This window comes from Biomphalaria glabrata, chromosome 1, assembly GCF_947242115.1.
Source record: "Biomphalaria glabrata chromosome 1, xgBioGlab47.1, whole genome shotgun sequence".
Taxonomy (NCBI): domain Eukaryota; kingdom Metazoa; phylum Mollusca; class Gastropoda; family Planorbidae; genus Biomphalaria; species Biomphalaria glabrata.
The window spans coordinates 31100669-31117231 of record NC_074711.1 but is presented as its reverse complement, the minus strand read 5'-3'; the positions used below and the strand labels follow the sequence as shown (position 1 = coordinate 31117231).

At 34.1% G+C, this 16563-nt stretch overlaps 2 protein-coding genes across 2 annotated transcripts; one reads left to right on the top strand and one right to left on the bottom strand.

Annotated features, from left to right (window-relative positions):
- The first annotated feature begins 1635 nt into the window (after positions 1–1635).
- LOC106051576 (partner of Y14 and mago-like) lies at positions 1636–10020 on the top strand. The gene is made up of 3 exons (XM_013206777.2): positions 1636–1995; positions 8443–8539; positions 9098–10020. The coding sequence occupies exons 1-3, from the start codon at positions 1953–1955 to the stop codon at positions 9558–9560; spliced, it is 603 nt and encodes a 200-aa protein (XP_013062231.2). The 5' UTR covers positions 1636–1952; the 3' UTR covers positions 9561–10020.
- LOC106051575 (uncharacterized) lies at positions 9959–16151 on the bottom strand. The gene is made up of 5 exons (XM_013206776.2): positions 16139–16151; positions 13301–13387; positions 12857–13085; positions 10924–11087; positions 9959–10776 (listed from the first exon to the last, which is right to left on the bottom strand). The coding sequence occupies exons 2-5, from the start codon at positions 13340–13342 to the stop codon at positions 10639–10641; spliced, it is 573 nt and encodes a 190-aa protein (XP_013062230.1). The 5' UTR covers positions 13343–13387; positions 16139–16151; the 3' UTR covers positions 9959–10638.
- Positions 16152–16563: the final 412 nt, after the last annotated feature.

Here is a 16563-nt window from a genome sequence, read left to right as displayed (position 1 = left end):
AACAAAAATGTCTTAGAAAAATTTTGAAAGACAACAGTCACACGCTCCATCATAACTACAAGTCGTCGCGAAGTGGGCGACTTCTGTCAATCAAGACAAGAACAGAGCAGTACAAAAACTCGTTCGTTCCTTGCTCGATCAGACTATATCAACGCCACTCGTTGATCAGGAAACATGAAAAGAATCAAGATGCCTGTGTGTAGTCGATCAATGAACTCGTTATGTTGTGTCTGTTCTATTTATGTGTATGTTTCTTTGTGTAGTCTTTTTATGAAAAGAGTCCTTGTAATCACAACAAATTTCCATAACGATCAATAAAGCAGTCTTAGTCTTAGATCTTCAGTCGGCGCCCAAGATCCAGAAACATTAAAAAAAAAATCCTGTTTCCTATCCCCTCGCTTGTGGTGCAGCCTTTTTATGTGATACCTAGTATCTTTCTGTAGCTAGGATTCTCCTCTGTAGATCTGCATTTTAGGCTACGTCCAACATTCGAAAGTATATAAGAATGTGGCCATGACCAGGATTGCAGGAAGCACATCAGTCTGATTTTAATGTCGAGAGCTATGAGTCTTGTCTTTCCCTGGTGTTTTGAGTTTTGCAAGTACTTATGGGCAGATCTGGCCAGTAGGCTAGTTCAGGTTTGGTTCCTTCATCATAGATAATATCTCCAAGGTAGGTAGCCTATTTAAAACCATAACAAGCCTACTACAAGACCTACTACAAGAGGTCTAGCTACATTAAGATCATATTACGTTGGTAGGCTACAATACGCCTCGCGATTGACAGTCACACTTGAGATCGGCCTGTTAGGCCTACTTTAGACCCCCATCATGACATCTCATAGACCCCCAAATTAACATTTTCCCTTCCGTAGACCCCTTGGAAGTCGCCCGCCGCGGTAGATCTTTAGGGGTCTATATAATATTATCTATAAACTAGAGGCATGACGCATAGGACGTAATCATATTCTTTTTTGAAGTAACGTCTGTATTACATAAGAAGAACCTCGGGAAAACAGAAGTCACCCAATAAAACCTACTTAACCCCAAAGATCTCCAAAGATGGACAACCTCTTAACGTGGTAGACCACTTCACATCTCTAGAAGCATATAGGCCTAGTATCAAATGACGCATCGCTATCAAGGGAAGTTGATAATCGTCTGGCTAGGGCCGGTGCTTTTGGCCGCCTCCATGCGAGAGTTTGGAGCAATAAATCGTTTCGCCTGCCTACAAAAATCAATGTCTACCTAAAAGTGGTTCTCTCAGCCCTTCTATATGGTTCGAGACATGGGTATTATTATACAGAAAGCAACTAAGACCGCATGGGCAGGACACGTATCCCGTATGGGGGACGAACGTATGCAAAAGCAGTTTTTTTTTCTTTGTGAGCTTAAAGGTGGTCAACGTAACAAAGCTACATGGGTGCCCCACGGAAACGCTTTGAAGACCAGCTTACGACACCAACTTGCCTTAGCTGACATAGAAGCGAGAACAGGGTTGCATCAACACCTTCGTCACGGTTGCATGCGGCTTCAGAACGAGACAGCTGGAGGTCACTTACAAAGGCTGCGGGATACACATTTGAGACCAAAACAAAATCCGCTGCTGAGGACAGAGTAGACGGCGAAAAGAAAATTTAATTCGACTACCGGCGGACAATGGTTATGCCAGCGCTAGATGTGGCAATTTAAAATATGTACGGACAAGGGTACAGCTGGGGCTGTGTAGCCACGAGAAATACTGCATTCCTCATTTATCTTCGGTCTTCTATACTAATATAGATCAAGTGTTATAGACCACTTTGGGAATCACTGGTATAAATCTATCTAGATGTAAATCTAGATTTAGCACAAATCGCCACAGTGAATTTTAGATCTGCAAGTTAGGACAAAACAACCGAACAAGATAAGAACAAGTTTTTTTTTTTTTTTTTGTAGTTATTTCCCTTTATAATGATGGCGGAACGCACAGGTGTTGTTCGTGACGAACAGACGGGTAGGATTTTACACTTCGTTACTAAACAGTCTTACTTTCTTATTACACTTTATAGATCTAGATCTATTAGTCTATATCTTTCAAGAGAATAAAGTATTGAATTCCGCCTTGAGGCTAATGGTAGTTCAAAAGTAGATCTAGATCTAGTTGTTTGCTTAAATTCAGTTCTATTGTTCCAAGTCTAGACTCTAGATCTATAGTTACATTATAGTAGCTTCTTATATTTTGGACACCCCATCGAATTCTCCTTCAATGAACGGGTCGCTTTTTTTGTTTGTAATTCATTTGTTTTTATGTTTGGAGCAAAAATCAACGCTTCGGGATTGCGCATGTCCAATTTTAGATAAGTTCCGGTAATTTTGTTCCGTTTTTCCAAAGCAGATGGCAGTTTTTTAGATTCTCGGTAACCATGTATGTAAAGCTGTTGTTTTAACCTCCCCCGGCAATTCATACCCATATAAGGGATGAAGGCTATATTATGAGCCTGTTTGATCGTAGGCTGATGGATATATCAAAATAAGCTTCCAAACATCTTTAGAAAGACATTCCAATCACATTTATACCGTTAGCTGTTAAATATAATTTAATAAGGGGGTGTACAACGAATAATAATGAATTCAGCTCATTCTCCTTCATTGGACACAGCAAAATCGTAATAAGAAATATTATTGGGATGAATAAATCTATGATTTTTTCAATGAATAAGCATGACCTGGATCGAGATATCTATAATATATAATTTATGAATGAAAGAAAAAGTGCGGGCTGCTAATTTGAAGCCATAGACCATGCCCACTGCATGTGATCACTCCAGATGAGCTGGCAGTGAGGAGAGGTATACACTTAAGCGTTTAGTGTCACAAACTATCAAACAGGCAGTGGAGGGAAGTGGGATAGAGTCATGAAAAGAATTATAAGCATCTATGGGAGGGAGGGGGTGTTAATGTGTCACAAAACTAACATCCAAATTATGAAAACAAGAAGAGGGTCCTTGGATGGGAATTAAAAGAAAGACAGAGGAAATACATGTAGCCAATATGTAGCCTAGTCGCCCTAGTTGAAAATATCATGTTTATTAAATTATAATAATTAATTTATAGATATATAATTTATATAGATTTATTTCTGTCTGTTTCTACACATAGATTTCATAGGTATATAAATAATAAACGATATATATAATATATATTATATATTAATATATTCTATATATAGAGTTAGAGAGAGAGTATATGAGGAAATAGACTATAAATACATATTGCAAAAGTGAATCTACTTCTTTTAATACAATCTAAAAAAAAATTAAGTAACACAGATATAATTTATTAGCAATTACATAGTGGTGTACAATGACGGTGCTCACTGTCCAAGTGAGGAGAAAGCCCAAAAACTGCGTTCAATATAGGAGCATGAAGTGACCCACTTTATTTTAAAATAAAATCTTGACTATGAGTGGCAATTCAAAGGAATACAGCTATTTTTATAGTCCTTTAGTTGCAGAATAAGAATCTGCTTTCAGTTTTTTTGTAAGTTAAACCTTCACCAAATAAAAAAATAAAATAAAAATTTGACCTAGTTCCCGTAAGTCGGTGTTCAGGTATAAGAATCTACTATAGTTTATTTATTTAAATACCTATATAATCTATGTGTAGAAACAGAAATAAATTTATATAGATTATAGAGCTATAAATTAATTATTTTAATTTAATAAACATGATATTTTCTACTAGGCTACTTGTATTTTCTCTGTCTTTCTTTTAACTCCCATCCAAGGACCCTCTTCTTGTTTTCATAATTTGGATGTTCGTTTTGTGACACCTTAACATCCCCTCCCTCCCAAATTATATCGGTGTTACTTAAAAATTATTTAGATTGTAGTAAAAGAAGTAGATTCAATTTTGCAATATGTATTTATAGTCTATTTCCTCATATACTCTCTCTATTTCTCTCTCTTTATATATATATATATATATATATATATATATATATATATATATATATATATATATATATATATATATATATATATATATATATATATATATATATATATATATCGTGTATAGTTTATTTATTTAAATACCTATATAATCTATGTGTAGAAACAGAAATAAATTTATATAGATTATAGAGCTATAAATTAATTATTTTAATTTAATAAACATGATATTTTCTACTAGGCTACTTGTATTTTCTCTGTCTTTCTTTTAACTCCCATCCAAGGACCCTCTTCTTGTTTTCATAATTTGGATGTTCGTTTTGTGACACCTTAACATCCCCTCCCTCCCATAGATGCTTATAATTCTTTTCATGACTCTCTCCCCCTTCCCTCCACTGCCTGTTGGATAGTTTGTGACTTTACTCGCTTAGTGTATACCTCTCCTTACCGCCAGCTTATCTTGCGTGATCACATGCAGTGGGCATGGTCTCTGGCTTCAAATTAGCAGCCCACACTTTTTCTTTCATTCATAAGTTATATATTCTAGATATCTCTATCTAGGTCATGTTTATTAATTGAAAAAATCATAGATTTATTAATCCCAATAATATTTCTTAATACGATTTTGCTGTGTTCAAAAAGGAGAATGAGCTGAATTCATTATTATTTGTTTGGACACCCCCTTTTTTAATTCTTTTCATGACTCTCTCCCCCTTCCCTCCACTGCCTGTTGGATAGTTTGTGACTTAACTCGCTGAGTGTATACCTCTCCTTACCGCCAGCTTATCTTGCGTGATCACATGCAGTGGGCATGGTCTCTGGCTTCAAATTAGCAGCCCACACTTTTTCTTTCATTCATAAGTTATATATTCTAGATATCTCTATCTAGGTCATGTTTATTAATTAAAAAAATCATAGATTTATTAATCCCAATAATATTTCTTAATACGATTTTGCTGTGTTCAAAAAGGAGAATGAGCTGAATTCATTATTATTTGTTTGGACACCCCCTTTTTTAATTTTATTTAACAGCTAACGGTATAAATGTGATTGGAATGTCTTTCTAAAGATGTTTGGAAGCTTATTTTGATATGCCCATCAGCCTACGATCAAACAGGCTCATGATATAGCCTTCATCCCTTATATGGGTATGAATTGCCGGGGGAGGTTAAAACAACAGCTTAACATACATGGTTACCGAGAATCTAAATAACTGCCATCTGCTTTGGAAAAACGGAACAAAATTACCAGAACTTATCTAAAATTGGACATGCTCAGTCCCGAATCGTCGATTTTAGCTCCAAACATAAAAACAAATGAATTACAAACAAAAAAAAGCGACCCGTTTAGAAAGGAGAATCTGATGGGGTGTTCAAACTATAAGAGCCTCCTCTAGATCTAGAGTAGTTTATGCTATTCGGACACCTATCCTATAGGCCCAAATTTGAAAGTTTGACTTTGACAGTGCATTATTTTACAATGGTTTGACATAGAGAAGAAAATGACGTGCATCAAAATCTTCTTTAGTTAAATGAGAATAAGGATGACTACTTATATTTGTAACAATTTGTTCTCCAAACTCTATATTTGTTATTATATTTAAGGTCAAAGAGGCCGTGTGTTTTCATTTAATTCGGACACATTTGACCCACATTATTTGATTCCGGACACCATAATTTATTTCAGACAGTCTCTATATTTAGGCATCAATAAACTCAGATTTTAATTCTATATTAACATTAACTAAATTTTAAGATCCCCAGGCATAGCCCCTCACATGAAATCATTACGATGTTTTCAAACTATGCATAAATACGAACACAAAAAATAAAAATATGAACACACTTATTCTACCAAAATAAGGTCACTGGGATAGTGATTTCTGCACCGACTTTTAGACTTACATTTTATGTTTGTTTATTTTATGTGTGTTGAATGTTTGGGGTTTGCATGATTAGATGTGTGTTGAATGTTTGTGTTTTTTTTGTTTATTAATTTAATAAATTTCGAATACAGATGATCTTTTGTAGTATAGTAGGCCACTACAGGTTACAATAGCCATTCTTGCCTAACTGAATCCTCTATATTCTCTCTATATAAATCTAGATCTATCTAGTAGGTCTAGATCTGAGCATTTAACTTCATTCAATGTACCAAGCTCACTCCAAACATTTGCCCATTTATTCTCTATTAAAAAAAAACAACAACAAACGAACAAATATAATATAAGATCATTTTTATTGATGTCCAAAACTGGCTGTCCGAAATAAATTTTGGTAAGCAAATCGTAATTTAATTCGGACACCGTATTAATTTTTTTTTGGTATGAAATTAGAAAACTTGGCTTATGAATCAAATAAATTAGCTCCAAAAACAGAATAAATATTGCCGGGCTCATTAGTATAGACTCAAAAATATAGTCTTAACTCTAGGAAGAGGTAAAGTCATCCGGGTAACATAGGAAAAAAACAACAACCTGACTTACAAATTTGAAATTCGTTTTTCTTACATAAAAAGACAGCTAAATGGAAGGAAATTGGGTTAGAATCATTGGAAAATGGACAAGCACATGATACAGCGCGCTAGTTTATAATACATTATAGTTTATAATACATATTAAAATAATTATTTAATGACCACAAAAAACAGCGAATGTCCGAATTCATGTAATGTCTGAAATAAATAAACTACTATAATTGTTTGTTGACTCAAGTCTCAAGACACTCAAGTCAATTCAATGACTGTAACTACTAGTGTAAGTACTGTAAGTTACAGTTTACCGTGTAAGTGTGATCACTGATCTGATGTGAACGTAATGAACATTCATGTTCATGATTCAACTCAACATTTCTAGACTCTAACTACTCTACTAAAGTCTAGATTGACTAGATCTAATTCTAACTAGAATCTAATTTTTTATACTAATTACTAAAATGACTAATGATCTATCTATAATCTAGATTTATATCTACACAATCTACTAATATAGTCTAGTGACTAGGCTAGCCGGTAAAACTTCCCATCAAATTCAAAGTTCAAAGGCCCTTTTCAGCCTTTTGAAGAATGTTACTCAAGTGGCAGCGCTACACTGTCTATCAGGCTATTCAGCCGCTAGTCCCTACTAACGTAAGTTTTGTCTTAACTAGCTAACTAAGACTAGATCTAAGTCTAAGACAAGAGTCTACTTCTAATAATAAAAAATAATAATAAAAAATAGACTATTCCTCCTGTAGTACTATAGTACAACGCTTCTCAACCTTTTTAGTGCCGCGACCCCCTAATATGATTTCCCACTAGGCAGCAACCCCCAACCATAATTTTTTTATTTGGATAATAGGCATCTATAGGTAAATTGAAATTTGCTAATTTTATAAAGTCGTTATCGTAATGTATATATATCTGATTTATGACGCACATATTTTCAATTGTTAGAATTTGAAAACAGCAATTAAAAGCTTTATGTGATTGTAATTAGTGTAAAATAAATTAGTTTTTTTAATTAAATTGCTAACAAAAAGTTTATATTTTATGACCTGCATTTATTAACTTTTCTAAGTGTATTCACCATTTCCATGTGCAAACTTGTGTGGCTATTTGAAAAAGTATGGCGAAACATAGAGGATTTAATAAAGGTAAACTACATTGCTACAAATGTGTAAATGCGCCAATGTTAGTTCGAAGGTTGGATTATTGTTGGGAGTCTTTGTAATAGCACAACAAATGTCATCTTCAGCATCAAGTCTACTTCTCTAGTAGACTTGATAACTATCATCATTGGCCTCCTTCAGTCGTAGAGCGACTATGGTTCATCTTAGAGCACACTTCCTCATGTGGCTGTGGAGCCCTATTTCGGAGAGACACTCCCGTCCACAGATAGCGCAGGTTAAGGTAGCTTTTGCTTCGGTGGTAGAGGAGCTGGCCGTTTTTCGGATTGTAAGTTTTTCTTCCAGAGCTGAGACCCATGTACTTTCGCTTTCCATAGCTTTCTTGGTTGCTGTCTCTCTCCATCTGGTGCGGTCTAAGCTATGTCTTCCCAATTGTCAGCATTGATGTTCACTGATTTGAGGTCACGTTTTATTACATCTTGTGCCAGTCGCGAGTTTGGAATTCAGTTACACAGATTGGGTCTCAAACAAGGAAATCCTTTGCTGAACTGGGAGTTGAACACTTAGTGAGGTTGTGACAGAGCGTCACATGAGGTTTGCGGGACATGTTCTATGACTAAATGAACTACGTTTACCAAGAGTTGCGATGACATGCAGGCCAATACGAGGAAAGCGCCAACTGGGATGTCCTCATATTACTTGGCACCACACCTTTATGGAGGATCTCAGAACAGTGGACACCAGGTGGGCGGAGGCTTCAGACATTGCCAACAACAGATCTTTATGGAGACAACTTGCTGCCGAATGGCGCTGGAGGACCTAAGTCTAAGTCTATAGTTTGCAGGGAAAAAAAGTAAATTAAACGAGTGTATTAAATTTTTTCATTTCTTAAATTTATTTTAGGAGAATTAATATTACCAGCTACACAAAGGCCTGATGGTACTTGGAGAAAACCAAGACGAGTGAAAGATGGTTATATTCCACAAGAGGAAGTTCCTGTGTAAGTTTTATTTTAATGTTAAAACAAATTTGTAAAATAATTATTTCTTTTCTTCTCTGAATATTAGAAGGTAGGAGACCTAAATCTAGATTACCTGTTAGGATGATTGTCACCTTAAATTCTCATCACAATTTAATTACTTGAAGTCAGCATAAAAAATGCACTCTGTAGTCATAGACATAGCAATAACACTAGAGCCACATTGCCTTTGTAAGCCTTGTTGTTTTATGAAAGTTTTATTTTCAGAATAAAAAACAACAAAAAGTTGTATAGCTAGATAAAAAGAATTTTATTATATTATATTATAATAAGATTGTATTTTTTGTTAGATAAAATTAGATTTTTCAATTATTAAATGCATACCTGATGTAAGATAAATAATTCTACATTCTGATAATATGAATGATTTTCTAAATAGATGAGGACCATAAGAAATGTCTAAAAATAATACATTTATAACTATAGTTGAAAAAATATTTACTAGAAATGTTTGTTTCTTTTTGCCCTTAATACTTATTCATTTGTTTAACCTAAAGCCTGCTTATTCAACAATTTCAGATATGAAACCAAAGGAACGCAATGGGCAAAAAGTAAACCAGATTACCCTATAGGTTTGAATCCAAATGATATAGAAAAACTGCGCATAGCTAAAAATAAAGATTCAGAAAAAGTACCGGAAAATGTACTTTCCAAAGCGGCAAAGAAAAATGCAAAAAGAAAAGAAAAACGAAAACAAACCCAAAATATAAGCAGCACATCATCAATTGAAAATTCTAAACAAAATGATGCACCCATAAGAACCGAAAATTTAGAAGCACCCAGCAGCGATGTTATTACCAAAGATGTGATCTCCAAGAAAATTAAATCATTAAAAAAGAAATTGAGACAAATTGAGGACTTGGAAGAGAAAATTAAAAGTGGAATACTTAAAAATCCAGAAAAAGAACAATTAGAAAAATTAGAGAGAAAGAAAGAAATATTGGATGAGATTGAAGACTTGGAGCTTGAACTGGATGATTGATTCTCATCTTTTGTAAATAGTGTGTAAATAGTGTATACCTGAAATGTATGTAATTCTGTTGTTGTAAAAGATATTTTTGAAACAAAAAAATGTATATTTGTATAATATTATATGAAAATTACATTTAGAAAATTCATATTTGAAGTAATAAGTTTTTCTTAAATCTACAATAGAAAATAAAAAATGTAAATTCTGATTATCTTCACCAATATTTTGATTTATCTTTAGTTTTCAATACAAAAGATGTATATTTGTATTAAACACAGAATAACACAATGTCAGTTCATTTTCTTTAAGATATTTCCTTAAATAAAAAAATAGCTTACAGTTAATATATATTTCAAGATCTCTTGGAGATCCATGCCCTTCATTTAAAGGTAAAAGAACCAGTATCAGTATTTCATCATTTTGATTTAATTTTATTATGGTACCACAATAAACATTTTTCTGTTTTTTTTCATTAGGTTTTTGTTTCTATTAATTTAAATAGTAACATTTCATTCTGCTTTCTGTAAGTACTAACAAAAATGAAATGTAGAATACAATAAAAGAAATGCTTAGGTATATATATATATATATATATATATATATGTGTGTGTGTGTGTGTGTTTAAAAAAAAATAAATTCACATAAACATAATTTGTAATATGTGCTTATTTTACATCAGTGTTAAGCGGTTACACCATCCCATTAGTAGTTAAACTAGAAACATCCAACCTTTGCTACCGTCTTGCCATTTGGACTATTTGGGCACATCATGGCCTAAATTTTGCCAATGTGCCAAAAATCCAACTCAAATCAAATCCATTTGGACTAGTGAGGCCATCATTTTAAAATCTTTGTTCATCTCTCATGTTGCTAATGTGTTTAAAAATTGCTTTCAACACACTTGTTTATATTTCAAAAAAGTAATGCTGTTTTGTCTGTAGATAAAAATAAGGATGTTTTCTAATAAATGTCTTTATAGTTTATTCTTAAAAATTTACATCAGTAAATTGTTTATAGTATGCCATTTATAAAAAAAACAAATTGCACAAGATAAATAATTTTCTTCATCTCCAGTAAAAAAAAAAGTATTCTACTCCAGCATGGGCCTTTCCATCATGGCAATGAATTCTTGAAGATCAATTACACCATCTCCATTTTTGTCTGCAAAAGTTATCATTTCCTGTAATTTTTCTCTTGATATATCTTGTCCAAGTTCATGATTTATGACCTGGGTGGAGGGGGGCAATAAAAAGTGGTGAATGCATATCAATTGATTTAGGACACAAGGTCAGTTAATAAAGGCATTGTGAAACACAATAAAATTTGTAAAATGTGTTTATACTAAAAAGTAGTAGCACTAGTTTAAATTAATTACCTCTAAATTCTCTAAAGATATCACCCCAGTTTCTGGAGAGCTGAACATTTTGAATGCTTTCCTTACATCATCTTTGGAATCATCTCCTGTCATTACAACTGTCAACAAATTGTAGAAATCTTTGAAATCCAATGTTTCATTGTCAGTTCGTCCAGTCACTTTTGCTGAAATGCACAAGTTAAAAGAGTCTTTAAATATCGGATAGTTATTTTTATATTAAATCTCATCCATATTCAATTACCTTCCTCACACAATTAATACTGGCATTAAAACAAATAATTCAAACCAAAGTTTTCAATGAAAATAATTTTTTATTGAGTTATGAATTATCATTTAACATTCCTTCCATATCCAAACTGTTGAAAACTTTGTTTGAAACTATCCGAATAATTATTGTACAGAGCTCAGCAGAAAAGATACGTTTGTTTTCAACGTTAAACTAAGCTGGAAGAAAAGATTTTTTCATCAACACCTTACACTCCATGAATCAATATCTCTCCTATTTAATTCATCAGTCAGTCCTAACAAAAAACCCTAAACTCAATGATCTAATTACATTGTTATACATAATGACTGCTTCTGTAGAAAGATTCTGTATTGTGTTTTGAGCTTTTTCAAAGGATACCGGTGGTATCTCAGGATTTTAAAGACCAGTTCCACTGAGACGGGAAGGTGGCTTAGTCTAATCTGATATGATGATTTGTTTACTAGTATTATTCAGTTTTCGTTTTGCATGGTGTATAATGGTGACTTCTTTTGTCTTCTTGTAGTTCTGTTGCCGTTATTGTCATATTTAGGACCTCCCCCCCCTTTTTTTTTTCTCTTCATGCTTGTGATTATATGCATACTTTGTTTATACCGGTACTAATTATAGATTTTTTGAAGTATTTTGATGCAGTTCTCTAAGCAAACATATTGTGAATAAATAAATGCAAGGTTCTATAACTGTAAGGAGTCCAAATACCTCTATCGTTCAGTTTTATTGCAAAGTAAGTAGGCGTGGTTTTCTATGTTCTTTTGTGGTTAGGTTTATGGTTTCCTTACAGAAATAGAACACGATATTTATTTTGATGAATTTAAACTACTCATGTACATATAGATCTAGGAAGTGGGAATTAGTTGTAATTTGTCTTGACTGTTCAATTCACTTAAATATGTCACGTGTATATGTATATTTACTATTACTTATGGAAATAATTTGTGACATCTCCAAAATTCTCTGTGTGAACTACTATTTTGGAAATAACATATCTTTGTTTTTAGACCTAATTTCTTGGAAATATTTCATACTTTGGAGATTTCATAGCTGAAAAAACAACTCAAGATTTAAACTGTTTACCAATCAGAAACTCCTCTACCTGGCTTTAAAAACAACAACATAGATTTAGCTCATTATAGTCTATTATAATAAACATACACATTTAATAAGAATAACACCATTAGTATAATCACTAAACTTAGAGACACTACAGGACAGAAAGATAAAAACTAAAGTATCATTAATTCATAAAACACTAAACCATAATTTACAAATAAAAAAAAACATAAAATACTCAGAAAAAGAGGCATAATTCTATTAGTATGTAATAGAACAAATATTCGTAAAAGTGCTCCTTCTTCCATGGTGTATTAGTGAATGGGTTGTCTAAATCGGCACCTTCACGGAGGTTACGCCTAAATCAGCAAGGAAAACAAGCAACTTAGAAGCGTTGAAGTCACTGATTGACGTGCATGACTAGATTGACACATGAAATGCGTAGGGAGTAATTATTTTCTTTTTTGAAGTATCGTCTGTAATTGATAAGTTAAGAAGATAAGATAGTCTAGAAAGAGTTTCTTTTTTTTTCTTCACATTTTATAATTATGATTTAGAATATCATAAAAATAATAAAAACAACTCAATATGCCTCAATAAAAAGACATAAATACTAACCAATGAGATCATCCACTTGACTGAATTTCGGCTCGAATCCTAAGGCTCTCATCGCTAGCATGAAACCTCTCTGTTCTATAAGTCCACATCCCCTGGGATCGAAAATTCCAAACGCTTTACTGAGTTCAAGCTTTTGCTTTGTAGTTAGCTCTGGTCTAGCTCCAAATTTCTTCTGGGGCAGCTCAAATTCAACTTCAGTTTTATTTTTTTCAGTTTCTACATTTAGTTTCTATGAAGTGATTAGAAATCCAAATAGTTTGTTTTGACATTTTAGCGTTCATAAGTTATTTCCATTTAATGAGCTACCGGTACCTAAAATCATGAAATCGCTCAAAATGATTGTACCGGTGCTAAATATTAATGAGATTGCTTTTTGTCTAAAGTCTAAATGGTTGAACTCTTATGTTGTTATGAATCGCATTGAAAACGAGTTGAAGCACTTACTTTCCCAGAGTTTTGAACAACGCTGTGTCTGTTGGAATGCATTTCTCTCTAAGTGTAGCTACTTTACTTTTACTTTGAAACAAAAAGCTGAAAATGAACAAAAGCATCCACAAATACTAGATTGAGAAATAGAATTGTATAAGCTTGGCTCCCTTGAAAATGTTACTTGCTCATAAAGATGCAGGCCTCTAGATTTAGGTCTAGTCAACATCTTTACAAATCATTGAAGTTTTAAATATATATTTTTATAAGATTATTGCATATATTCAAGGGAAGATTGGGAAATGTAGATTTAAGTTTTGCTTAGGCACCCCAGTATTAAGGTTCAACTGCGACCTTCTTCCGCGTTCCCTCGTTCAGATGACTAGATGAGATGACCTGCGCAGTGGTTTCCAAACCAGGGTGCTCTCCATATAGTTTTCTTTCTATTATGGGTGTTTTGGTGCCAGTGTCTTGTTCGGGCCTTTTTGTAAAAAATGCAGTTTTGAAGGACATGGTCAGCATTCTCTGGTGACACTCCAAATGGGCAGATTTACTGGGTCCAATTTTGAGCTTCCGGAGCATATATTGCCTGATTCTGTTGTATCCGGTTCTGGGTGGAAAAATTAGAACGTTGATATTGTCGGGATAACTTTAAGTAGGCGTCATTATTCTAGTAATTCTGATGAGATCTTGTCTATTTCTCATTTATTCTATTCACTATTAGTTTCTTCATTTCTTCTAGATAGAGAGAGATATTTAATTGTGTGTTTGTTCTCCCACAATTGGCAAGTGTGTCAGCCTTCTCATTTTCTTCTAGTTCAATATGTGCTGGTAGGCCTATCCATTGAATAACAGTTTGTTTGTTGTTTAACTTTATAAGTGCTGTTTTGAGACGTTCCGTATAGGAGGTATCAGAGTTTTCCAAGCTTTGGAGGATTGTTTTCGCATCGCAATCTGACTGTGTGGGGTACTTGGATGATTTTCTAGCGTGGTTGCTGCTAATTCTAGTGCTTCCCTTTCTGCTCTGTGACTGTCAGAGTTCTCCAGTTGCAAGGGATTTTTCTAGTTTTTCTTCATCGGGCAACTCGATATATACTTATAAAGTATTTCGGCTCCTCCATTTGTGGTGGCTTTAAGAGATGAAGCATCCGTGTAAACTCTGATCCACTGATTGTTAGGGTAGCGAGTTTGTAGAAAAGAGTTCACAATGTCCTTGAGCTCTGTTAGAATGTAGTCAGATTTATAAGTTATATTTTCAATGTGGTCTTCGTCCCAATTTTGAGGCTAGATGTTTTGTAACTTTTCTTTTTTTTTTACACTGATGTATGAGTATGGAGACAAATTAACCAACCTACCCTCATCCATTTACCTAGCTATTTATTGTTTCTCAACTTTTGTGACTCTCCGCCCCCCTCCCCCAAACAGAAAAATGTGTCTCCGCGCCTCCCTCAGACATCTTGGAGATGAGCTCTGTAGGCTTATTACTACCGGTACATAGGCATTGACCGCGAAGGACCAAGCGATTTATTTGCATTCTGAGATGAAGAAAGGAATTATCCAGATATTCACTGCGCACACGTCATCATATCAAAACGAGTGCAAGTTAAAGAAGAAGGAGAGAACCGGCTGATACTGAGTTGTCAGAGATATCTGTATTATGTCAGTGCTGATGATGTGGTTTGTACAAATCATCAACCTAGTGCAACGGCGGTGTTGGCAACTTCTCACCTCCTGCTTAGTAATGGGAGCACACATTTAAACGCGTTTCTGGATGCATGACCACGTTCGCTAGAAAAAGAGAAGTAGTAAAGCTCACTTTTATTTCTGCGGATAGAGTTATCCCACGAACTTTACGAACCCTGCGTGTAGCGAGTCATACAGTGTATCATGAAAATGCTATTTCATACATAGATCACGCTCAAAAGCAAACATTACCAAATGTTTCAATCTATCTACGAGAATTGTTGAACTAAAGTAATTCTTCATTAGTTTGAGGCGCGAGAAGCTTCTTTCACCAGATTACACAATTACGGCTAATGCATAATGCCGTTTTTATTTATCGCCCGTAGGATTGGCGTTTTTCCATATTGAATGACAATTTTTGTCTATATATTTCATGAGATTTGTATCAGTTTTCAAAAGATTTTATATAATTTCAGGAGATTTCCAGGAGCTCCTGGTAAATCAGGCGGCCGCAAGAAATCTGTTATAAGTTATGAAAGTGTGGGGCCCACTGCGGTCGGATAGGTTGTTGTGGCCTATGGCCGGCCCTGCAAAATAGCGGCGTATCTTACGCCGTGGGTTGACTATATATATATATAACAAGTTATCTACTATGTATTCACCCGTCACTAAATAGCAGGGCCGGACTTAAACATTTTGGGGCCCTATGCGAAACGGAATTCGCGGGGCCCAGTTTGGGTAGGGATACGGATTATAAGTGAAAATATAGAGTTTATATTAGAAAATACATTCGTCTTAGCATTGTATTTATCCTTTACTACGTACAGAATTACTTTACGAGCCTGCTCTCTTCTACATCTTTTCAGTTCTTTTATAATCTTTTTTTCTATCAATTTTCATCCAAACAATGAAGACCTGCGACGCCTTTCGCAAAAAAGAAAACAACAACAAAAACAAATAAACAAAAAACGGTAAAGTTTCTAAAATTTTCCGCTTAGAAGAATCGACGTCTTTTCATTTAGTTATTTTTAAATTTATTTAAATGCAAACATGCATTCGATATATTTTTTGTCCATTAGTTTCCCCTATGGGAAATAGTAATAAAAAACATACACTTTTATACATCCAATCTGCAGATGCAAGTATTAAATGAGATGAAATATTACAATTTACCTTTGAAGATAAGGTTGTAAGAGTAAGATGGGTACTTCCTCGCGTGCTAGACAAAACTAACATATTTGCATTCCACTATGATGCTTATATGTGCAGGTTTTGCACGACACACTTTTTAACTTTATTCTTTCTTTCTTTTCTATTAAGCCTATATAAAATCATTGGCCCTGATGACCCGTTGACTTATAATCACTCATTCTCCCACGTTGGACGATAAAATGCGAAAATTTAACAAGTTATTATAGGCCTGCTTAATTATTGAGCCCAGAACTAAGCCATTATCAAGATCGAAATCGCAACGGTTTTTACCAAAAATGATTTTCAATTAGCAATTTCGACTCAATAAGTTTTTGTCGATGATTTCAACCATAGTGCAGCATGGGTAACTGCACGTCATATATATGTATAACTAGTCAACAAGCATG